At 44.8% G+C, this 25,825-nt stretch overlaps 1 protein-coding gene across 2 annotated transcripts in view; it reads left to right on the top strand.

Moving 5' to 3' along the window:
* ARL2 (ADP ribosylation factor like GTPase 2) overlaps positions 1-25,825 on the top strand; it is a 722,587-nt gene that overhangs the window by 142,761 nt on the left and 554,001 nt on the right. For both annotated transcript variants that reach the window (XM_044075687.1, XM_044075688.1), the window contains exon 2: positions 2,334-2,444. In XM_044075687.1, the coding sequence (XP_043931622.1) occupies positions 2,334-2,444 (111 nt within the window). The remainder of the gene's footprint in view (positions 1-2,333; positions 2,445-25,825) is intronic.

Here is a 25,825-nt window from a genome sequence, read left to right as displayed (position 1 = left end):
TAAAGGAGAATATGCCCTTCATTTACTAGACATTCACAGACAATTATATTTTTACCTGCATAGAACAAAAGATATTTGAAATTCAGACCAGTTGTTTCTTTCCTTCTCAAGTACCAAAATTGGCAAACCAGTCAGCAAACTAACCTTGGCCAGATGGCTAAAACACTGCATATCCTTTATTTATGACAAAAAGAAGATTGATTTGCCAAGACTGGTAAAGGCTCACACTACAAGATCTATGGCTACATTAGCAGTTTTTCAATCCCTGGCTTCCATGGCTGACATTTGTGCAGCAGCAACATGAGTTTCCCCTCATACCTTTATTATTCGTTATAAATTGGAATTGATCTCCAGGGGAAGAGCATTCTTTGGTGGTTCAGCAGTGCACAGGGAATGTCCTTCCTTGAATCTGCCCAAGATCTAAGGTAACTGGGGACTCTGTCCCATTGGTCAAGGATAAAATCAAGATTGACAACTTCAGACAAAAGTTATGTACTCATGATAATGTTCCATCTGAGGTGTCCATCTTCTTTTGTCCTCGACTTCCCTCCCTCTTTTCCCTGGCCTTTCTAATGTCCTTTGGTGGAACGGATAAGGCACATACCTCCATGTTTGGCTGGTTTTACATAGCATGTATGGTTTTCATCAGGCCTTTGTTCTTGTGTCTGTTTAGCTCTAATCTGTAAACTTGATCTGAGGTAACTAGGAGGGATGCTTTGTGGGTAGGGTTGAAGCTCGAGAGTTTTTGGGCTGTGCAAGCTGTGGAAAAGGCAGAGACTGTTCCGATTCTCAAAACCAAACCCATTGGTCAAGGATAAATGAAGATGAACAACTCAGATGGGATGTTACGGTGAGTACATACATAACTTTTTTTCATTTATATAAATGTATTCTTGCCTATGTCATAAGCAATTTTTTTTTTTTTAACAAGAAACATCTTTATTACATTTTTTTGAATTTCACAGCTCCTCTTTATTATAGTATGCATAGCCGTGGCCAAAAATGTCCTTTTCCTTACACTTGAATACTGCTTTTCACTCTTGATATTTCACTCAGCCTAGAATATACAGCTTAATGAAATAAAATGTCTAGATTTGCTCTACTTGCAGACGAGCAATACGTGATTACCAGTTGCAGAAACACCAACCTTTCTTCTCATTTTCAATATTTTAAACAAGGCCTATTGTCTTCTACAAAGAAAACTCCCTATCCAAGACCAAGGATATAACTTAAAAAATGACCAAGAGGACATCCTACTAGTTCAAGCCCCCTTCCCCCCTTTTAAAACACTAATATTTGGAGTGCTCCTTCTCCAGATTGGGCCCTGCACACTGGAACGAACTTCCATCAAAAATAAGGGCACAGAACAAATTTGCTGACTTTAAGAAAGCCCTTTTTTAGCATCTACCAAAAAACTGTGTGTAACTGCTTTAGGGACAATAGCTGACAATGAAATCATCTGGAACCACATTACACTCATCCTTTTCTTAAGTAGTTGTCATTTTGAAACTGGTAGTTAATTTTTTGTGCTGTATTTAATGTGTTACAATTGCTATGCCTTTATGTTGTTGCATTTGGAAGTAATCATCAGGTATTGTCTGTACTGAAAACCCATGGCTGCTAGTAACACACTAAAATTAGGCTGGTTAATACCTTAGTATTCCTGTGATAACCTCGGACTGTTGGACAAATGATGTAGTTATTAACCCAGACTAGTGAAACACTCTTCATATTTGTATGCCTGTTAGCACTGTTATTGTTCGTTTTTTCCAAACACCTTTATTGAATTATCACTTGTGACATAGGTGCGCTGTGTTATTGTTGCTTATGATTTTGTTCAGCTCTGTGTATTGACTTTTATTAATTCTGTTTTTGCTTTATGCACATAATGTGGCTGAAAAGGGTATTTTGACAAGCAGACATACCAGCTGTAAAGAAATAAAACCAATGCTTTTTGCAGGGAAGCAAGCTCCCTAAATACCCTGCACCCCCACTATTTTAAATATAACTTGATCTGTGACCGCACACTACACTGTAAATTACTAGAAGTGTAAGTGACTAGAACAGATCAGTTCAGTTACACAGTTAACAGTGAAGGAGCTGTATAAGCTTGATTAGCTGGATGCATTACTGTAAAATTCGATGTACTGCAGTGTCTACAGTTTTCAACCATGCGTAGCTCGACAAAGTGAATGGCGTCATAGTGCAATATGTGCTGTTGTAGTTGCTGATCTCTTCAGGGAAAATACTCCATTTATTCCATTCTTGGTGGGCTAAAGAGGGGAAAACAGTTTAATATACATTTGTCCATTTCCTTAATAAAGAGTTACCAGAGGACTGGATAATGCTGGGAAGACTACAATTCTGAAGAAATTTAATGGAGAGGACATCACCACCATCTCGCCAACATTGGGGTTTAACATCAAAACTCTGGAGCACAGAAAGTAAGGAAGTACTTGTATAGTTGAATTTTTAGGTCTCCTGCTTTAAAAGAATGTGTTTGTGTTGGATGTGTATTAGTTAAATACTATTTTCCAAATACTGTATAACTACCAAACAAGAGATGTTATGTGATCCTATCTCGCCTACATTCTGTACTGATGGGTTCGGAACCGATCCTCGGCTCCGACTAGGCACGCTATACTATAGAGCGAAGTCTCTTATTGGCTGAGCTATTCTACATCCCAGGATGCACCACCACAGCTTCCCCAGATCTCGTTTGCCGCGTGACAGCAATAGACGTGGTCTCGACTTGGCTGAGCTAAGTACTCTTTACTGACAAATTTTCTGTCAAAATTTTCAACCAAAAAGCTGTTTTAACAGCTACTTATCATTTTGTGTGATTTGGTGAGAGTTGTGTGAATTTAATTTTTAGCGTTGGATTCCCGCTTAAATAGTAGGGGTTTCCTCGCGCTCTACTTCAGTCCCTTCCTGGAGGTCCTTCCGAGGCTTCTTCGGAGGAACCTCCCAGGAAGAGACAGTGCAAGAGGAAGCACGTCGACTCCCCGGATGAGTCTCTCAACTCGGACACCGACCTCGATGATGCGGAAGGGTCCCCCAAGTCGTCGTCGGATGATGTCTCCTTTGCGGACATCTTAGAAATCCAGAAGCAACGAGGCAACTGGCAATCCAATCCCCCTTCTGCTGAGGAGTCGGTATTCCTCAAGGCCTTCGGGGCTCAGTCCTCCGCCTCCTGGGTGTCTCCGCCCTTCGATGAGCTTCTGGATTTGATCTCTCGAAGGGCGTGGGAACACCCGGATTCTGTGGAACCGGTGCTAGCTCGCCCTAATAAATTTCTTTCAGCCCCCCCCCCCCGAAAAGGAATTCCTCTCTAAATGTGTGGCTGTAGATGCCCTGGTGGTGGCATCTGCTACCCAACAAGATGTGGCAGAGGCGTCTACGTCCGTCTATCCTCCTAATAGAGTCTAGGAGCATGGATCGGTACGGGAAGCGCACCCTTACTTCAGCAGCCTTTACTTTAAGGTCTCTGAATTATCTGACACACTTCACCAGACTTCAGAGGGATCTGGTCAAGGAACTTTCAGATACCCTCTCTGGTAACCTACCTGAGCAGTTGGCCCAGACGGTTAGCTCTCAGCTGGCTACCTTATCATCATTATCGAACTCGTCCATGAGGCTCATTTCGTATGCAGCCGAGGGGGCGAGTAGAGCGGCGGGAACAGGTATTGCTCTGCGGAGACGAGCCTGGCTCCGCCTGTGTCACTTTGCGGAGGCCTTCAAGTCTTCCTTTGCCGACGCTCCCTTTGATGGGTCCTCCTTGTTTGGACCCAAGGTAAAGGACACCTTGACCCGCTGTGAACAAGAGGGTAAGACTTTGACTGCCGTAGGAGCACGCTTTTCCACTTCCGGCCTTATCCCAAGGCTAGAAGAGGGGGAAAAATGTGGTTCCGTAAATCCCAAAAGACTTACTCCTCACAGCAGGATGATTCCCCTTCTAGAGGCAGAGGAGGGGGAAATTTTTCAGGAAGACGCCGTCCCAGAGGCGGCAGAGGCCCCCGCAACACTGGAGACCGCGAGTCCTTTCATGGCTCCTCAACCTTCCAGCATCCCTGAAGGATTGCCCGACTGCACCCCTCCGGAGCCAGTCGGGGGTCGTTTTTCGAGGCACCTAAAGGCCTGGGAGAATATCACTCAGGACCGATGGGTGCTCCGAATCATTGCCGGAGGTCACACCATCCCTTTTTCTCAGCCCCCCCCCCCACCATCCCGGAAAATCCCGAACCCACCACCCAGTCAACGGGATCTCGCAGCCATCGAAATCTCAAAGCTGCTTCAAAAAGGAGTCATCCAACCGGTCCCCGAAGACCAGATTAGGGACTTACTCAAGATTCTTTTTGGTGCCAAAAAAGACCGGGGACGTGAGGCCCATTTTGGATCTCAGCAAACTCAACCGTTCTGTCAAGAAGTCCAAGTTCCGGATGGTCACCTTACAATCCATTCTCCCACTGCTGGAGGAAGGTGTTTGGATGTGCTCCATAGATCTCAAGGACGCCTATTATCACATTCTGATAGATCAGGCGTCCAGGAGACACTTGCGCTTCAGCCTGGGAGACAGTCATTTCCAGTTCCGTGCACTGCCCTTTGGTCTCACCACAGCCCCGAGGGTGGTCATCAAATGCTTGGCGGTGGTGATTGCTCACCCGAGAAGTCTAGGATTCCAGGTGTTTCCATACCTAGACGACTGGCTTCTAACTGCCACCTCCAGGCGTCTACTCTTACAGAACCTAGCAGCCACTATATCTCTAGGCAACTCCCTAGGAATCACCTTCAATTGGGAAAAGTCTGTGTTGCTGCCATCTCAGCGCATTCGGTTTATCGGAGTAGAGAGAGACTCAAAGCAAATGCGGGTCTATCTTCCTACAGAGAGGATAGAAATTTTACAGTCTCAAGTTCGAGCATTGCTCCTCAAACGCCGAGCCCCAGCCAGGATGGTCCTACAACTGTTGGGTTCCATGTCGGCTACCATTCTCCTAGTTCCCTTAGCAAGATTGCATATGAGGATTCTCCAGTGGCTCCTGTCAGTCCAGTGGTCTTATCAGGATCTCCCTCTCAGTCACCTCATTCTAATCACGGAGACGTGCAAACAGGACCTCCGTTGGTGGCTTCTTTCCTCCAACCTGGATCAGGGGCGACCCTTCGTTCCTCCACCTCCAGTGGCCACTTTGACTACGAACGCCTCCCAGACAGGGTGGGGGGGACATTACCTGGGCAGGTCAGTCCAAGGCAAGTGGCACCCCGACGAGGGTTCCCTCCACATCAACATACTGGAAATGAGGGCGGTGCTTCTATCGCTACAAACACTACACAGTTACCTCCCCCAGGGCATGATTGCCGTTCAGTCCGACAACATGTCAGTAGTCTGGTACCTGAACAAGCAGGGAGGGACCAGGTCCTACCCCCTTTGCAGAGAGGCCATGAAAGTATGGGATTGGGCGATTGCAACCAACCGTTTCTTGGTAGCAACACACATTCCGGGGAGATCCAGTGTGATAGCCGACAGACTGAGCAGAACTATTCTCTCCCCACGAGTGGTCTCTGAGCGGCAGAGAGGCAACTCAGATCTTCAGAAGATGGGAACTCCTTGTTGCGACCTTTGCAACTCCTCTCAACACGAAATGTCAACAGTTCTTCTCTCTCACCCCAGTTCGGGGTTTCCCAAGGGCGCCTAGTCCAAGCTTGGCCCACCGCCTACTGTGCGTCACCTTTTCACCGGTTTCCCTTCTTCCCAGGGTGATCCAGAAGGCGATTCACTTGCAGACAAGATGATTTTGTTGCCCCATACTGGCCTCGTCAAGTCTGGCTGCCCTTTCTTCCGAATGCACTGGATGGTCCATGGTTCCTGGACCAGGTTCCAGACCTCTTGATCCACCAGTCGGGACAGCTTCATCAGTCCCTTCACTCGTTGAGGTTAACAGCTTGGCTCCTCCACTTCCGACCATAGTCAGGAACCAGGTTTTGGACTCGGAAGTCATACATATCTTGTCCTCGGCCCACAAGAATTCGACTAAAAAAATGTATAACAGCAAATGGAAGAGATTCGCCATTTGGGTCCAACTCCGGGGATTAGATCCCATTACTGCCCCGGTACCAGAAGTTTTGAAGTTTTTAGCTTCTTTATTCAATCAAGGTTCTTCGGTCTCTACCATCAAGGTTCAATTGGCAGCTATTTCCAATTTTCATGAAATTATAGACCCACCTTTGATGAGCAATAAGTTGTGTAAAGCCTTCATGAAAGGTGCTGGGCTGCTACGACCTCCGATTTCTCATCCCGCTCCTCCGTGGGATCTTAATTTCGTGTTAGGTGCTTTGACCTCTTCCCCCTTCGAACCGGCAGCAACTTGTGACTTGAAATTTCTTTCTTGGAAGACTGCTTTTTTGGTGGCAATTACATTAGCCAGAAGAGTTTCAGAACTTCAAGCCGTGTGTGTCAAACCACCGTACCTGGTTTTTCACAAGGATAGAGTTTCCCTCAGGCCTAATCCATCCTTTGTTCCCAAGGTTTGTTCTAGTTTTTGTCTTCAACAGTCATTGGAACTTCCAGTTTTCTTCCCAAACTACTCAGAGCGGAATACATCTTCCACTCATTGGATGTTCACAGGCAATTGCGTTTCTATTTAGATAGGACGCACCAAACAAGGAAAACAGATCAGTTGTTTGTGTCCTTTTCAGACAATAAATTGGGCAAAGCCGTCACGAAGGTCACTATTGCCAAGTGGATCAGGGACTGTATCAGCCATACTTACTTCCTTTCTAATAAAGAACTTACAAACTCAGTGAAAGCTCATTCTACAAGGGCTATGGCTACTTCAACAGCCTTTCATTCTAAGCTTGCCGTTAGTGACATTTGTGCTGCGGCTACCTGGTCCTCTCCTCACACATTTATTTCTCATTACAAATTGGACGTGGCATCTCTGGGGCGAGCTTCCTTCGGTTCCACAGTTCTCAGGAGTGTTTTCCAGTGAGCCACCCAGGAATCAGGTGCTAGGGACGCTGTCCCATCAGTACAGAATGTAGGCGAGATAGGATCACAAAACATCTTTTAGTTATGTACTTACCATAACTTTAGATGTTTGGGATCCATCTACTTCATTCTAATAACCCACCCTCCTTCCCCCTGCCTTGGAGATCAGAAGAGACCGGACGGTTCAAGTTTAGCCATTTCATCTTGAAACACCTGGCAATATTATATCAACAGTCTATGTGTGTGTGCATGTGTGCAGACAAACAAGATCTGGGGAAGCTGTGGTGGTGCATCCTGGGATGTAGAATAGCTCAGCCAATAAGAGACTTCGCTCTGTAGTATAGCGTGCCGAGTCGGAGTCGAGGATCGGCTCCGAACCCATCAGTACAGAATGTAGGCGAGATGGATCCCAAACATCTAAAGTTATGGTAAGTACATAACTAAAAGTTAATACTTGTTCAGTACCTTTCTTAGAAAAATCAAAAAATGTTTACTTTTATCAGCTAGTCTTGGAAACTAAAACATTTATCATGAACATTACTGTTCAAAGAAGGAACTACTATGGCAGCTAAGATTGTGTGCCAATGAACCAGTGGGCCTGAATGACATGTTTTTTGTTTATCAGATGTTCTTCGTGTTTCACTGTTGCAGTCATCACGTTTGGGTTATCTGCTTGCAGTAGCCCTCAGTTGGCCTGATTATCAAAGTCTTAGGTCCTGCGTCGGTTGCTTTCTTATCTTCCGTGACGTCAGGTAGTCAGGGGTATAAAGCATGCAGCCGACGCCATTACCCCAGTCTTTCTTGCCGTGCGGTGCCCGAAGCAGTTCGCAAGTGCCGGTCGTCCAACTCCTGAAATTTTTGTTTTCGAGTTTCAGAGCCAAAGTCTTCAACTAAAGCTAAGTACCCCATTGGGGAAACTTTTTCTTGCTCTAAACTGATGTCAGTAAAAGTCAATAATTGTATTTCTTGTGGAAAGCAAATACCTCAAAGATTTTCATTCGTACTGTATTCCTTGCCTAGGCCCAGACCATGACGTACCTCGCTGTCGGTTTTGTGCCTTATTTAAATCACGAACTATTTGTTGACTGTACATTTTCGCTTCTAAATATTTTGGTACTTGGTTCAATTACCCAGATATGTCTTTGGTAAGCCACCCGAATACCGACATTCCGAAAAAACGTAAAGATAAAGACAGAGACAGGCCGCCTAGGTTCAAAGCTGCAGGCGACGCTTCTCCTAAGCTAGTCGCCAGTTTGCCGGTACTCAGTGAGGCGCTTTTGCAGCCCCTGATACCCGCTACTTCAGATTCACAGGCCTCTACTGAGACCCATTCGGAGTCCGGTATGCCGTGAGATGCTTCAACTGTGGAACCTGCGGATGTCTCTACCTTGGATGGGTCTGGAGCCGCTGTGCAGGCACTGGCTTCTGAGGGTGTATTCAGGCATACTGACTTGCATATTAAACAGATGCCATCTTCTTCTTCTAGGCCTAAAACTCGAACCATGCCTAGGAAACCACCCAGACCGCATGGTCAGGCCTCTATGCCTAAAAAACAAATGATATGAATGGCTGAAGACCTTATTACTTTAATCAGGGAAGCCAACCTTCCCCCTCTAAGAGACCTAGGACTGGACTGAATTTGCTTATTATACTTCTGACCAGGATTCTGAAATTTCTGTCTCTTCTGATGACCAGGATTTACCCTTATCTACCTATGAGGATTCTGATGCAGAGGACCCTTTTCCCTCTACTTCTCCCACAGAAGTTTTTTTCTTTTGGTGAAACCTTGCATACTCTTAGGGAGCATTTTCACTGGGAAAGCCAGGATTACTCTGATTCTAAAAAGAGGCTTAGAGATTTCTTACTCCTGCCCCAACACAGGCCTTTAGCTATCCCTCCTGTGCTGGACATAGTTGATGATGCCTTTTCCGAATCTAGCTTGGCCCCTGATTCTTTACCTCCTGCTCTCAAAAAAACTGATAGATATTACAGGGTTCCTGATTCTCACAAGTTCCTTTTTAAATATCCTACTGTGGATCCTGAGACCATTTCACAGGTACCCAAGGGCATTAAGGTACTACTGCCAAAAATCCTACCCCCTCTGATAGAGATTCCAGGGCCCTGGATAGATGGGGTAAGAAGGTATACACCTCTGCAACCTTGGCCATCAGGGCCTTAAATTGCCAGTTTCATATGTTAAATTATCAGCAGCATATTATTGGATTGCTTAAACAGAAAATTATGTTGATTACTGATTGTGCTGAAAATAAGGATTTACAGGATTTTAATGCATTCTGCTGAACAGGTTGGAAAACATACTTTGCAATGTTGTTTTGATTCACTAGAGGCATCTTGCAGGGCTGCTATCACCGGGTCTGTACTTAGAAGGCAAGTTTGGCTTAAGGAGCAATCTTTGCCAGATCATGTTAAAACTAAATTGCTGGATGCTCCCTTAAATCAGGACCGCTTGTTTGGCGACAAAGCAGAAAAAGTTCTTAAAAAGATGGAGGAAAAAGCTAAATCTATGCAAACTGTTAAAGATTTCTTACAAGTGCGGCCTCCTAGATTTTAGTAGGCATTAGTTCAAACCCAGAACCAGCAGAACACCCAGGCTTCAGTCCCAGGGTACTCACAGAACTAAACAGTGGGGGGGGGGCTCCCACTTCCAGATCAGAGAGTAGTAAGACTCCCCCTATGGTAAGCTGTCTCAATGACTTAACTTTAAAACTTCCAAGCACATCTCTACTGACTGCCCCTTTAGGGGGAAAGATTGCTCTACAACAAAAAACTGGGAACTCATTATGACAAATGGGTTTTAAACATAGTTTCCCAAGGATACAGATTTTACTTCCACATGTTACCAACCCCAAACGGTTGGCCAGATCTACCCCCAAATCAGTGGGCAGAGGCTCAAAAGCAAGTACTCTCTCTCTCTCTCTTAAGATTAAAGGCTATTCAGACTGTACCAGAAGAGGAAAAGGCACAAGGTTTCTACTCAAGACTTTTCCTGGTACCCAGAAAAGGCAACTCATGGTGTCTTATCCTGGACCTGTCTATCCTAAACACCTTTTTGGTGATTCCAAAATTCAAGATGCTAACTCTTCACCAGCTGCTTCCCATGATAGGCAAAGATGCCTGGTTAGCAACACTGGATTTAAAGGAAGCCTACCTTGCAGAAAATACCTATGCTTCAAAGCAGGCTGCATCAGTTCTCTGCACTGCCCTTTGGCTTATCTACTGCACCCAGGGTATTCACAAAGTGCCTAGCTCCAGTCATTGCATTTTGCAGGAAAATAAATATTCAAATATACCCATACCTGGATGATTGTATAATTCAGGCATAAAGCTAGGACATACTTCTGAATCATCTGGCATTTGTACAAAAGGTGTTAACTTGTCTGGGGTACACCATAAACGAAAATAAATCACATCTGGTACCCTGTCAACAAATTATATTCCTGGGATCAAGCGTGAACACAACTTCCCAGATAGCTTTCCTCACGCCAGATAAACAAATTCATTTGACAACGTACTTCAAATTAGCGGCCACAAAAACCCTGCTATCTGCAAGGCAAATCCTGCCTCGTGCATTCTACTAATTCCATATGCAAGACTGCATATGAGGAAACTACAATGGTATCTAAAAAGCCTATGGTGTCAACATTCTCAGGATCTAGAAGCAATGATTCCTATCATACCTTGCCTATGGTTAGAATTCCTTTGGTGGGCAGAGGCCTGCCACCAAAACAAGGGACTACCATTCACTCTAACCCGTGCCGCCCAAACCCTAACAACAGACACATCAGACTATGCATGGGGGGCTCACCTGGCAGGGAAGTGCATTCAGGGCAAATGGAACCCAAGTCAAATGCACCTGCATATCAATCAGAAAGAAATGTTAGCTGTACAGAATGCTTTGACAGCCTTCAAGGACCACATTCTTCCAGGACAATTAATGATAAAGATGGACAACACCACTGTTATGTGGTATATAAACAAAGCAGGAGGTACCCATTCTTAACCCCTCTGCAGACTAGCCATGGCTCTGTGGAACACCGCCTTGAGCTACCAAGTGCATTTACAGGCTCAATTCCTGCCAGGAAAACTAAATACACTGGCAGACGAACTAAGCAGAAATCTCATGGACCCACACGAGTGGAAACTGGAACCAAAGATTTTCAATATGTTGATCGAAAAATGTGGGATCCCAGATGTAGACCTGTTTGCCTCCCCACAGAACTACCAATTGGACAAATTCTGCACAAGGACTCCACACACACACAAGATTGGAAAGTGGATGCTCTGTCCTTCAGCTGGAAAAATCTATCAGTTTATGCCTTTCTCCTCTGCCTCTCTTCTCCAAAGTACTACTAAAGATCAAACAGGACAAACCAAGGATGATACTGATTGCACCAGACTGGCCATGCCAACACTGGTGTACCCCTTCTTGAGCAGTGTAGTGTGTCACAGCTGGCCCCATGGCACCTACCTCAGACCCCTACCTGCTGTCTCAGCAGGAGAGCCAGATTCTGCACTCCCAGCTTCAAACCCTGAACCTGGCAGCCTGGCTAATTACCTAATTTCTTCATTGCCATCCCCTCAGTAAACAAATGTTGGATGTCATTTTGGAGGCAAGCTGAAAAATGGAAAAGATTCTGTGCCTGGAACCAAACTCAAGGGATGGCCACAGCAGTGCCCAATTTACTTCAGATTCTTCAATACTTAACTGAGATGCTTCACAAGGGCCTTTCCTTTTCCTCCATCAAAATTCACAACTCGGCCATTTCAGCTCATTACAGCACAGAACCACCCCTCTTTTCTCACCCACTGCTCAAGCAGTTCCTCAGAGGGGCCAAAAACTTGAGACCACTGCGGCGAGCCCCAACTCCAGCCTGGGACCTTAATTTTGTATTGGAAAAACTCACTCTTCCTCCTTTTGAGCCAGCTGCAACTGCAAAGTTAAAATTCCTTTCTTGGAAAACAGCTTTCCTTTTAGCAATCACTATAGCAAGAAGGGTATATGAATTACAGGCCCTTATGGCAGTGGAGTCTTTCATCATCTTTCATGCGGACAGGGTGTCCCTCAGGACCAATCCCTCTTTCATGCCCAAGGTGGTATCCAGTGTGGCTCTTAATCAGTCCATTCATTTGCCAAACTTCTTTTCTAATCCACTGAACAAAGGGGAATGGATACTGCACTCCTTAGATGTGCACAGACAACTTAGATTTTACTTGGACAGGACTAAAGCTCAAAGGAAATCTGAACTGCTTGGTGGCATTTGCTGCAGGGGCAGAGGGGAAGGCTATTTCAAAGCAACCATTTCTAAATGAATAGGCCATTGCATTCATTTCTGCTATAAGGACCATGGAAAACCTATCCCACAGGGGATTAGACCCCATTCAACCAGGGCTGCATCTACCTTCTCAGAGGTGTCCCTACCAGAGACATCTTAGAAGCTGCTACCTGGAGTTCTGTACATACTTTCACCAAGCATTGCCATTTGCCAATTTTCTCTAAATCCAGAGCTGGCTTTGCCACTCCAGTCTTGCAGGGCCTTATAGCTGGTTATAATGCTGTCTAAATTCCTCCTCCCATCCTTTGGTTTGGGAATCTACCCAAATGTGATGACTGCAACAGTGAAACACGAAGAACATAGTACAGTTGTGTGCACTTACCGTAAATGTAGATGTTCGAGTGTATTCACTGTTGCAGTCTTGGTTACCCTCCTTCCAGCCCCCTGACTTCTTTTGGCTATACCTCTGTTCTCCTTTACTATACTTAAAAGCGTTTTGGAGTATTTGCTTTTTTTTTTTTTTTTTTTTTTTTTTTTTTTTTTTGGAGGTATAACCTTGTGTGTGTGTGTGTGTGTGTGTGTGTGTGTGTGTGTGTATGTATGTGTGTATATATATATATATATATATATATATATATATATATATATATATATATATATATATATATAATGTGTGTGTATGTGTATATATATATATATATATATATATATATATATATATATATATATATATGTATGTATGTATGTATGAACTTAAAAGATTGCAATGTATGGCAACAGCATTTAGAAGCGTGTCTACATTTTAACATTGTACCGGGAGGTCTGAGAATTTTGCTAATGGCCTCGCAAGGCAATTCACAACCGGAATTGCTAAAGAAATGGCAGAGTCTTAACTTAGAGCACAGCCGAAGTTATATGAAACTAATTATAGAACACTTTAAACCTAGAGAGAGTGAGCTTGTTAAAAACGTTGAAAGTATGCAAGCATATCTTGAACAAAATTTCTGCAGTGATGTCTGTCAATCCAAGTTAGATGAGGCATACTATAAAATATCTTTGTATGACAACCAATTGGAGCAGATAAAAATCAAGAAACTAAGAAGAGACTATGCTGATTTTACGAGAGGCGATGTGTTTATGTGGTCAAGAGAGTATAATGGAGAACATCAGGTTTCAAGGAACAATGAATTTCAGCAAGAACATGGGGATAAAGCGCCACAGAATAATTCACGCAATGATGCACTGGGTCATAAGGAGATAAATAAAGATAGAACAATGAATCACAATAGACAAAGAGAGAATGATGAAAAGGGCTGAAGAGCCGAAAGATACATTCCATCAAGAAATCATACCCATGATCAATCAGACACCAGGAATAATGATTGATAATGAAAAGAGAGAGGGCAGAAACAACGGACCAGGTGCCATATCAAAAGCTGTGGTAAAAGATGTGGGTTTTCCAGTTTTTCCCCTAAGAATAAGAGAGGTGAGAAGTAGAAAGGAAATGAGATCACTAAGCAAGGGGAGAAAAAGGAGAAGGCCGTATGTGGAAGAGAAATAAATGAAGAAATTAATGATAGTTTGTTTTTTAATTTGTCATCCCTTCAGTTAAATAATGCACATAAGAGTATTCTTAACAGGGGCCTCAAATTTATACCTACAAGAGGTATGGAAGAGAATGAAGCAATATTGAGCCTGAAGATGTTTGGACGAGATGTTATGCTAAGAAACATGTATAAGAATAATAAAGGAATGGAATTAGACCTATTCAAGAAACCAAGTTGTTTTGTACCACAGAATAGTGCAGTCATGGATACTTTCCTGAATGTATGTGAAAAAAATATCTTGGAATATATACAGAACAATAGAAAAAGGTCCTTCAGTATTACAAAGGAAGAGAGACAGGCTCTAAAAGAATTAGAGGAAAATAAGAGTCTAACAATTAGACCTGCTGACAAAGGGGGAGGTGTGGTCTTAATGGACAGTGATAAATATATAGAGGAAGTAACAATTCTATTACAGGATGTTTCCTCATATAAAGAAATAAACCACTGTGACTTAGAGAAGATCAAAATGAAGATGAGGCGGCACATAGAAGAAATGAAGGAAAGAGGTCAAATATCAGTTGAGCTATGTAATTATCTGCAGGTGGAGTTTCCATTGACTCCGACATTCAAATGCCTTCCTAAAATACTTAAAAATCCACAGAGACCACCATTGAGACCTATTGTGGCAGGGGCAGGATGGATTACTGAGCCAGCCTCTATATATGTGGAGAACCATATCAAGAAAGAGTTAGTAAAAGCACCAGCGGTTCTGAAAGATACGGAAGCATTTATTGAGAAATTAAGTGTATATATGAAGAACAAAAAAGACAAGAAGAAACACTTAATGGTCTGTATGGATATCAAGAGTTTATTTACAAGCATTCCCAATGACTATGGCATAGCCGCATTAAGAGAATTCATGTTGAATAAAGGAGATTATGAAGAAAATAAAATCACAGATCTGAAGTAGTTAACTTCATTTGTGCAGCAACCTATGGGAATCGGATCCGACCTCAGATCCGAGCCGGCAGTTTTCAACCGCTTTAGATCCGAGCTCCAAGCTCCTCCCTACCCATAGTCCCCTTCCAACCCTGACTGACCTCAGATCTAGTTTGCCGCGGTTTACTTCAGCAGCTTGATCCAACGAGTTCCAGGCTTTTCATCACTTTGCGAGAAAAATTTTACCTTTTTGTCCCTTTTCTTAAACTTTTGGTGTGTGTGTGTGTTCAGGTCCCTTTTCTAATTTTAAACTCTCTTAGTTTACTTTATATTTTTCATGATTAACCTCCCCCTTCCTTTGTGGTTCCGTCAGGTTTGTGTGTGTGTGTTTGGGGCCTAGTGTGTGTGGTTACCTTTTTTAGTTAATATGTCTGAGGCCCCAAAGCTGATTTTTTCTAAGTGCACAGAGTGTGGCCATAAGCTGTCCCCAGCGGATGGCCACACTCGGTGTGTGTTGTGCCTTGGGGTTGAGCACCTGTCCTCTGGTTGTACCATTTGTGCGGTGTTCAACCCCAGGGCACTCAAGGATCGGAGGTCTAAGCTGATTCTGGCGGGTCTTCTGCCCCCGGACTCGCCTTCTACCTCCGGTCTTCCTGTGGCTCCCGCTGCGGCAGCTGCCACTCCTGCTTCCCTCCCCCAGCCGAGACTCAACCTCCCGCCTTAGGCCTGGAGGAGAGGGAGGCCAGGAAAGAAAAAAGGAGGGAGAAACACCACAAGCGGCGGGCCAAGGCCTCTGCTTCGGCCCCCCCGGCTAAGCGGTCTTCTCCCTCCAGAACTTCTGGGTCTCCTCCTTCTCGGATCCGGTCCCCGTGCTTTTCACCAGGTCCTGAGGAGGAAGAGACCAGATCTCCTTCGAGGTCATTGAGGCGACACTCCCGCCCGCCTTGATGGCCTCGTCGAGATCGACCAGAAGTCTCACGGATGCAGATTTGGACCGGATGATGAGAAGATTCCTCCATGCCCAACTGCAGATGGGAGTGCTCCTGCCTCCCCTCCCCTCCGGGGGGAGCTCAACCCCATTCTTTGCCCTGATAGCTCCGTCCCGTTTCCGGGTTCGGAGTCTTTGGAGCTGGGCAGCCTTGGAGCCGGGGGTGTGTCGGTGCCGATAGTCTCGGGTACTTCGGCGCCGACACTTCCCTTGAGTCTGTCGGGTCCATTTTCTTCTTCGGATCCGAGCTCTCTGAGCCGAGGGCTGAGTTTCAGATCCGCGGGTATCGGTATGCCTTTGGCTCCGTCCAGGTCGGAGCATACTGGTCCATCGGATCCGATCGCTTCGGCGGCGGCCCCGATACGTCCGTCGGATCCCAGAGAGGGTCTGCTTTCGGATCCCAGAGAGAGCAGCTCTCCCTCGGCATTCCACGTGGTGGAGAGGGCCCTGTCGAGACCATCCAGGCCCCCGGCCCTTGCCATGGCTCCACCCTGCACTCCTTCTCTGTTGGGTCCGACTTATATCACCCAGCCCCAGGGACAGCCTGCTTTGACGTCCCAGGTAGTTCCATTGGAACAAGATGTGGCTGGTGAAACCTCCTCGGACAGCCCCCCCGAGGAGGTTCCTCACAAGTGAAGGTGCAAAAGGAGGCACCTGGACTCCCCCGAGTCCTTGACTGAGGACATGGATTTGGAGGAAGGGGAAGGCTCCCCAAGATCACCCCCCGAAGATGTCCCATTTGGTGACATCATGGAGATGCTTAGAATAAGGGGGGGTCTGCCCCAAAGCCTACCTCGGATGAATTTGTGTTCCTGGAGGTGTTTGAAGCAGGCCCATCTACCTCTTGGGTGTCCTCTCCGGCTGACCCCCTGGTAGACTTGATTACTACCAGGGCGTGGAAGGAGCCAGACACTGTGGTGCCAGTCCCCAAGCACCCGGACAAGATTCTTAGCCCACACTCTGACAAGCCCCACTGGAGTAAGGGTCCCCCTGTAGATGCCATGTTGGTGGCGGCGGCCACCAAGAGGGAACTAGCTCGGAAGAGTCCCTCGGTTCATCCCCGAGCAAGGAGTCTGTCGATGGACCGCCTAGGGAAGCGGGTGTTTAGTTCGGCTACCTTCTCTGTGAGGTCGCTGAACTACTTGGCACATGTGCTTCGACTGCAGCGGGACCTTATCAAAGAGTACACTGCGTCGCCCCCCGAGTCCATGTCGGCGGAGGACAAGCAATTGCACTCCACCCGGATGGCCACTCTACGATCCATATCTAACACCTCTATGCGGCTACTGTCCCATGCCACGGAAGGAGCCGCTAGAGCCAGCGGAGCGGGCCTCGTCATGAGACGTCAGGCCTGGCTCCGGCACTGTGATTTTGCGGAACCCTTTAAGGCGTCTTTCACTAATGCCCCTTTCGATGGTTCTGCCCTTTTCGGCAAAACCGTGCGAGATACCTTGGTCCAGAGCGAAAAGGACGGGAAGACGTTGTCCGCTGTCGAGTCTGCTTCTCTGCTCCTCAGAGTTCCTTCTCTAAGAACCAAAAGGGTCAGAAGAAGATGTGGTTCCGGAAGTCGCAACAGTTCCATTCCGCTCCGGACTCCCAGCCCTTCTGCGGCAGAGGAGGGCAGGGTGGACGCTGTCCTAGAAGCAGAGGGGGCCCGCAGAATTTTGGATCCAGAAAACCTTTCTCGGACCAACCCACGCAACACCCCTGAGGGGGGCGTTTCTCGAAGCACCCAGCAGCTTGGGAGTCCATCACAACAGATCGCTGGGTGCTTCGCATTATATCCAGAGGATATCAGATTCCCTTTTCTCGTTGCCCACGCAGCCCCAGATACCTCCCCGATGTTCCACCCGATCAGAGGGAGGCCGCAGCAATGGAAATCCAACATTTGCTGGAAAAAAGAGCCATCCAGCTCATCCCCCCAGACCAGTGTGGGTCTGGGTTTTACTCCAGGTTCTTCCTGGTGCCAAAAAAGATGGGGGACTTGAGACCAATCCTCGACCTCTCTTCCTTGAACCTGTCAGTAACCAAAGAGAAGTTCCGCATGGTCACTCTTCAATTCATTCTCCCCCTTTTGCGGGAGAACGAGTGGATGTGCTCTGTAGACCTCAAGGATGCGTACTACCACATTCTGATGGACAGGCGATCCAGGAGGTTCCTCCACTTCCGGCTAGGAGCCAGTCATTTCCAATTCAGGGTCCTCCCCTTTGGTCTCACCACAGCCCCCAGGGTGTTCACCAAAGTGTTAGCAATGATAGCGGCCCACCTGAGGCTTCAGGGGAATTCAGGTCTTCCCGTACCTGGACGACTGGCTCCTGACAGCCCCGACAAGGCATCTACTCTGTGCAGCCAGAAACTACTTTCTTCATCTAGCTCCCCGGCTGGGGGTCACTATCAACATAGAGAAGTCGTCTCTTACTCCGACTCAGACCATAGACTTCATAAGGGCCAGATTAGACACAAACAAACTCCTAGCTTTCTTGACCACTGACCGACTATGAACCCTGAGGCTACACGTGCGGGCCATTCTACAGTTTCCAGCTCCTCCGGCGGAATTGGTCCTGAGGGCTCTTGGCTCAATGGCGGCGGCAATCAACCTATTGCCAATGGCACGTTTGAACATGAGGGTCTTACAATGGACCCTTTAGGTCCAGTGGTCCTTTCTTCAGTATCCTCTGAGCCATCCCGTTCCCCTCAGCAGGGCTTGCAGGAGGGCCCTCCTATGGTGGCTCCAATCTTCGGACCTCCAGCAAGGCCGCCCCTTGTCTATGACCCCTCCACTAGCCACGGTGACCACGGACGCCTCCCGTCTCGGGTGGGGGGGGCATTGTTTGGGCAGGACAGTCCAAGGCACGTGGGACCTCACGGAGACCTCACTGCATATCAACGTCCTAGAGATAAGGGCAGTGCTGTTAGCGTTGCAAGCACTTCAGGACCTTCTTCTTGTAGGAACGACTGCGATTCAGACAGACAATATGTCTGTTGTCTGGTACATCAACAAACAGGGGGGAACCAGGTCTTACCCACTCTGTCGAGAGGCCATGAGGGTGTGGGAATGGGCGATCTCCACCAACTGCTTTCTCATAGCAATGCACATTCCGGGACGGTCCAACATCCTAGCGGACAAACTAAGTCGCACCATCCTGTTACCTTACGAGTGGTCTCTGAATCCCGAAATAGCGAATCGGATTTTCACCAAATGGGATCAACCCTGTTGCAATCTCTTTGCCTCTCCTTCGAGCACAAAATGTTACGACTACTTCGCTCTCAATTCCACCTCCAGGGAACCCCCGAGAGATGCTGTGGTGCATGCTTGGCCTCCCGGTCTTCTTTATGCTTACCCTCCTCTTCCCCCTGATGATGAAGTTTCTTCAGAAAGCCAGCCAGTTGGGGAGCAGGATTATCCTCATTGCCCCATTTTGGCCTCATCAAACCTGATTCCCTTACCTTTGGTCTCATCTGGTGAATCCTCCTTGGATTCTGGATCCCCGTCCGGATCTAATATCCCACCCCGTAGAGCTCCCAGTCCTGAACCTGGACAATCTCAAGCTCACAGCTTGGCTGCTCCAGTTCCACTCGTAGCTAGGACTCCCGGTATCTCTTCTCCAGTTAAAACTATTCTAGTAGCAACGCACAAGCCTTTTGTTAGAAAGATCTATAGTAGCAAATGGAAACGTTTCTCCATTTGGGCGGAACGGCAGAAGTTAGATCCTTTCACAGCTCCTTTGCCCCCTGTATTAGACTTTCTGTCAGGGCTGTTTCATCAGGGGGCTAGCTCCTCCACAGTCAAGGTTCAACTAGCAGCTATCTCTCATTATCACGTGGGAAATGAACTGGGCCCTTTGCTCACCAAAAAATTGTGTAAGACCTTTTTGAAGGGCACCTTTCTGCTCAGACCTCCAGTGAAGGATGTAGTCCCTCCTTGGGATTTAACGCTGGTGCTACAGGCCTTGACAGCTCCCCCATTTGAGCCTGCAGCTTCAGTAGATCTTAAATTCTTGTCATGGAAAACGGCCTTTCTTGTCACTATCACCTCGGCTCGAAGGGTCTCTGAACTACAGGCCCTCTGTGTAAAAACTCCATACTTGACCTTTCACAAGGATAGAGTTTACCTCAGGACCAATCCCTCTTTTCTTCCCAAGGTTGCCTCTGAATCAAATATTAACCAGTCCATTAACCTGCCGGTCTTTTTTTCCAAATTACCGTAACAAAGGGGAATACAAATTACACTCACTGGATGTGCATAGACAACTTCGCTTCTACATCCACAGGACATCTGGTCATAGGAAATCCGACCAGTTGCTCGTCTCCTTTGCCAAATTTAACTTGGGTAAATCGGTGTCTAAAGTTACACTGTCTAGATGGATTTCACAGTGTATCCTTCTAGCATATGAAAGTTCTGGCAGATCCGCACCTCAGGGAGTTCATGCCCACTCTACTTGATCTATGTCTGCCTCTGCGGCTTTTAGAGCTAGAGTTTCTTTGGATGATATTTGTTCGGCAGCCACTTGGGCCTCATCACATACCTTTATCAATCACTATAAATTGGACATTATCTCCAGAGGGAGAGCATCCTTTGGCTCTGCAGTGCTCCAGAACATCCTTCCATGAAGGCCGCCCAAGATTCAGGTAGCTGGGGACTCTGTCCCATAGGTTGCTGCACAAATGAAGTTAACTACTTCAGATTAAGAAGTTATGTACTCACCATAACGTTCCATCTGAGTAGGTAAACTTCATTTGTCAGCAACCGTACCTCCCTCCTTCCCCCTCACTTGCGAATGTATTCATACTCAGGTCCATGGGTTTTACCCACTTTTTCTTGAGAATAATATTTTTCTAGCAGTTTCTGCTGTTGGGCAAACTTGATCTGAGGACAGTCAGGGTTGGCAGGGGATTATGGGTAGGGGGAGGAGCTTGGAGCTCGGATCTAAAGCTGTTGAAAACTGCCGGCTCGGATCCGAGGTTGGATCCGATTCCCATAGGTTGCTGACAGATGAAGTTTGCCTACTCAGATGGAACGTTATGGTGAGTACATAACTTCTTACTATATGTGAGCTAATGAAGTTGATACTTGAGAACAATGTCTTCATTTTCAACAGTAAATTCTACATACAACTATGTGGTGTGGCAATGGGTATGCCATGCGCCAACAGCTATGCTAACATAGTGTTGGTGCAATGGGAAGATAGTCATTTATCAAAATAACCCTTGGAATAAATGCCTAAAGATATACCAGAGATTTGTGGATGATATTTATATTTTATGGGAAGGTGATGTCATGGAGCTCAACAATTTCCATAGATATTTAGAGAACAGCACCAACTTTCTGGAGTTTACTATTCTGAGTAATGAAAGTGAAATGGACTTTTTGGATGTGAGAATACTACAAGATGAAGGGAACATAGAAACCAGCCTATTTAAAAAAGAATGTTGGAAGAACAATATACTACCAAGGAACAGCATGCATCCAAAATATACATACAGAAATGTTATGAGAGGTCAGTTCCTTAGAACATTTAGGATACATTCGAATGATGTAACCCTTGACAGAGCTATGAATGATATGTCTGAACACTTGGAGGCGAGAGGATACAGAGAGGAAGAGATCGTGAGAATGAGACACAATGTGCTGTTAGAAAGAGAAACGAGAGGTAAGCCATACCTGAAAGGTAAACAAGATAGTGCACCTTCAAGAAACAATAGGAATGAGCAAAGAGAAGTTAAAATGATTCTCACACATACAACAGATACTGAGGAGATATGTAATATTATTCGAAGGAACTGGAAGATACTATTGTCAAGTGAACAATGCAAAGAAGTGATTGGAGAGGTACCTAAGTTTCGTTACAGGAATGCAAGTAAACTGAAAAATAGGTTATGCAAAGAAGACTACTTAGTACCACGTGTCAACTCTGATAGAAGAGGGACATTTCCATGTAGAAGGCGTACTATGTGCAGGTATATATGTACAGAGAACAATTTTGAGCATCTCATTACCAAAAAGAAATACACCTGTAGTTTCTATGCTGATTGCAACACAAAAAATATAGTATATTTGGCCACATGTTCATTATGTGACCATTTCTATGTTGGAAAGACAGTAAGACAATTTAAGGAGAGACTATCCAAACATATAAGTGACATCAGACTCAAAGATTATAAGCATCCTCTTGCCAAGCATGTCAGACAATGAAGGACATAATTTCAAGTTCAGAGTGCTTAGAATTGTTCTAACCTCGGAAAGGAGAGGTGACAACAACAGACTGGAGCGGGAAGAAATGTATTGGATTGGAAAACTACATGCCCGTAGAAGACCGGGACTGAACACTACATTTCCCATGAAACCAGCGCTCAAGAGGCGTGGTTTGAGAAGATGTGTGTGTGATGTGACATCACCCGTTATCTAGCACTCTATTGGTAGAGAGTAATTTTTAAACAGGAACTAACTGCACAGTATACATGGATCTGATGAAGGGTTATTGAGGAGACCCGAAAGCGCTTATCCTTTGTCCTGTTTGTTTTTTATTTTTGTTTTTATTTTTATTTTTAAGTTATTGTTCGATGTGAATAAATACTTGATGGTTTCAATGAATGCAGTTGTCGTCTATGGTAACGAAGGTGAACTACACCTTGCCGATATTCAAGTATAGCTGATTATATACGCTGTGCTTGGGAAGACAATACATTTGAAACATTTATCTTATGGCTGCTCAACCAAGTGTCTTGCTGAGCTTTTTTGCATGTGGAGTACAATCGTAAGCAAACACCTCTAGGTGTTGCAACAAACAAACAAACTTTTGTGTTGAGAAGTGGTAGTGGAACAAACCTGCCCTGGCCGTGGTCTCAGTGCTGCTTGTTGTTGTATTCATACTCTATTTTTCCAGCAGTACACTCCTTTTTGGTTCTAGTTTTGTCGTGTTTGGATTTTTATGTATATATATATTTATATATATATATATATATATATATATATATATATATATATATATATATATATATATATATATTGCTTCCCATTGAGGGGGGCACCTGACATCTGGGGCAAGAAAAACTGATGTAATGGCGTCGGCTGCATGCTTTATACCCCTGACTACCTGACGTCACGGAAGATGAGACAACAACCGATGCAGGACCCAAGAGTTTGTTAATCAGGCCAACTGAGGGCTATTGCAAGCAGATAACCCAAATGTGATGACTGCAACAGTGAATACCCTCAAACATCTACATTTATGGCAAGTGTGTACACAACTGTACTTTTTAAATATGAGGGTTGCAAAATTTTTATTCATTAATGATATATTATTGAATTATTCTATCAAACTTATTTTAATTTTTCATATAGTTATTATTAGAACCATGTTAAATGTACTCTGCCTTTAAAAAGCGATTGAATTGATTAATTGAAGAGACTAATTGTACACTGCTGCCGGTTTATATAGTTTTGATGAAGTCTTGTATATTAGAAGATGAAAGTACTTAACTTACTACATTTGTTGTTTTAGTATTTTGTATGTTTAATGTTATTGCTGCCACTGTGCGGATTTCCATTTGTTTAGGGGAGTGCAGGAGTTTTCTTGGTTGTAGTAGCAGTTGTGATATGTAGTCTCTGTGTGGCTCAAGTGAAAGACTTTATGTTAGAAGTTGGGTGCGAAGGATTGCAATGACGATTCCCTAATTGAGATTATGGCTTTTGGTAAAGGCTATTTGCCCGTAAAGTTACATTTCCCCACTTTCAGACATTAGATGTTTGTTTCAGTTCACATTGGGTTCCTTAACTTCCTTGAATCGGTGTTTGTGATTGGCCAATTCCTTGCTTTTCCATCTTTGACTGTGCTAGAAGTTTTATGCATTCTGAAATCTGTTTTTTGCTTGGCTTCGTTTGACAAGCAGTGGTTGAGTGTGCGTGTGTGATGCATACTCTGTACTCTGAAATCTGTTGGCAAGCAGTGTGCAGTTGAAAGAGACTTTTTGTTTGTGTGTACATGTGTGTATATGTATATATATATATATATATATATATATATATATATATATATATATATATATATATTATATATATATATGTGTGTGTGTGTGAAAATTAAATTGTGTATATAGACAAAAGAGTAAGTAACATAATACTGGAGTAAATATAGGGTCAGCCTTTAACAGCAAGTGCAGAGATTTTTTCACACTATTCCCATTACCGGAATGGCCAGCAGAGAGACGCCTAGTCCAAGTTTTGGCCCGGGGACTTCTGTATGCATTTCCTCCCTTCACCACTCTCTCAAGTGATACAGAGAAAGCTGCTCAGAAGGCCTCATTGATCCTCATTGCTCCTTACTGGCCTCGACAGGTGTGGTTCCCCTTTCTTTCTAGTTCATTGGGCGACCTTGGCATCTGGACCCTAGCCTAGTTCTTTTTGATCCATGATCCTTCAGAGTTACATGTCCCTCCCCTCTCCTGAACCTCACTGCCTGGTTCCTCAGTTCCAACCAGGCTTCCTCCCAGGTTTCCTCCTCCCGCACTCTTTTCGAGATATTTTGATAACTTCCATAAATCTTCCACTTTCCAGATTTGTTCTTCATAGAATAAGAGCGCTTCACATAAGGGGCTCAAAGGAAGGGGACATCACCGCTCACTTCTTCTTCCAAATAGTCCTTGTGATCCAAATATCTAACTCTTCTCTTCAGGTTCATCTTCTTCTCTCTTAAAGTTCAATTGGCAGCTATTTCAAACTTTCATGTTGGTATTTCTGAATCTGCCTTGATGTCCCTAGCTTTTTAAAGCCTCCCACTGCTTTTTTAAAGCTCAGACCTCCTGTAGACTTCCCTTCTCCTTAGGACCTAAATTCCCCTCTTACTTCTTCTTACTTCTTTCCTTCCTTCCCCTGCAGCCTCCTGCAACCTAAAGTCTCCTGTTCTTTACTCAGATAGAAGAGGTTTTCCAGCCTTAAGCATGATGCACACTTTTCTGTAAAGAAAAGCAAAGCAACAAAAAGGGGAAACTAGTTGTATAGGAACAATTGTTCTTGCTATCTGCATGCAAATTACTAAAATTAGACCATTGTCACAACTTCTTATGTAAGATCCATGTGAAAGTTCACTTTGCATTCTTGTTAAAAATAAGAAATCCAGAATCAAACTGGTATCGCTTGTTTTAAATAATATTTTATTAAGTTAATACAAGGGACGAGCACTTTCATCCATGTCAGAGCTTCATTTCAGAATTCAAAAACAGATTTCAGAATTAAGAAGACAGCGTGTCTGGCAGAGTCAGATGCAAAAGCAAGGCACTCCTGTACATATGGGTTTCTCCCTATATACATGTATATATGTTATGTTTACAATTTTTGGAGTTTTTTTTCGAGAGCTGTACTGTCAACTTTGGTTTACTGGTCAGGTACTTGAAGATGCATTTATGAGATTTCTGTATTGGGGGGACAGGAAGTAAGCCCTTCCCTCATATTGTGTGATTTCAGAATTGGTGTAAGCAGCAGTAGGTGTGGAGGTACAGAGGGGCTTGCTTCCTGTAAAATTGTTTTTTTTTTTTTTAAATTTACTTCGTTTGTGTTGGAGTATGCATATTTAACTGTCAGCATTTTATGTTTCAATCAGATTTTGTTTAACTGTTGCTGCAATGTTTTGCAGCACCAATTATTCATATATATCATACATACATTCATACACGTAAATATATATGGGTCTATATTAGTTCATTGAAGGGTCACTTCCGCAAACCTCCATTCATCGAACAGAAAACATTAAATGTTCACTTCAGCAAATGTTCACATCAGCAAAGGATTTACCCAGGGAAAGGAACTGGTTGGCCAGCATATAGAAATTTTCCCTTTTCCCAACTGTAATGCAATTTCGGAGTTGGTATATATAGTTAGGGGTGGGGGGCACAGTCCCCCACCTACATGGGTTAAAATACTCTGGTGTGTTTTACGGGGAGATGTTGGGCAGGTAGATGTTCTTCGTGTTTCACTGTTGCAGTCCTCACATATGGGTTATCCGGCTCCCGGTAGCCCTCAGTCGGCCTGAATACCAGAGTCCTAGGTGTATGATGTCGGCTGCCGTCTGTTGTAAAACTG

The sequence above is a fragment of the Protopterus annectens genome, chromosome 6.part1 (genome assembly GCF_019279795.1).
Source record: "Protopterus annectens isolate FY-2018-M chromosome 6.part1, PAN1.0, whole genome shotgun sequence".
NCBI lineage: Eukaryota > Metazoa > Chordata > Ceratodontiformes > Protopteridae > Protopterus > Protopterus annectens.
This window is presented reverse-complemented; position numbering and strand designations above follow the sequence as displayed.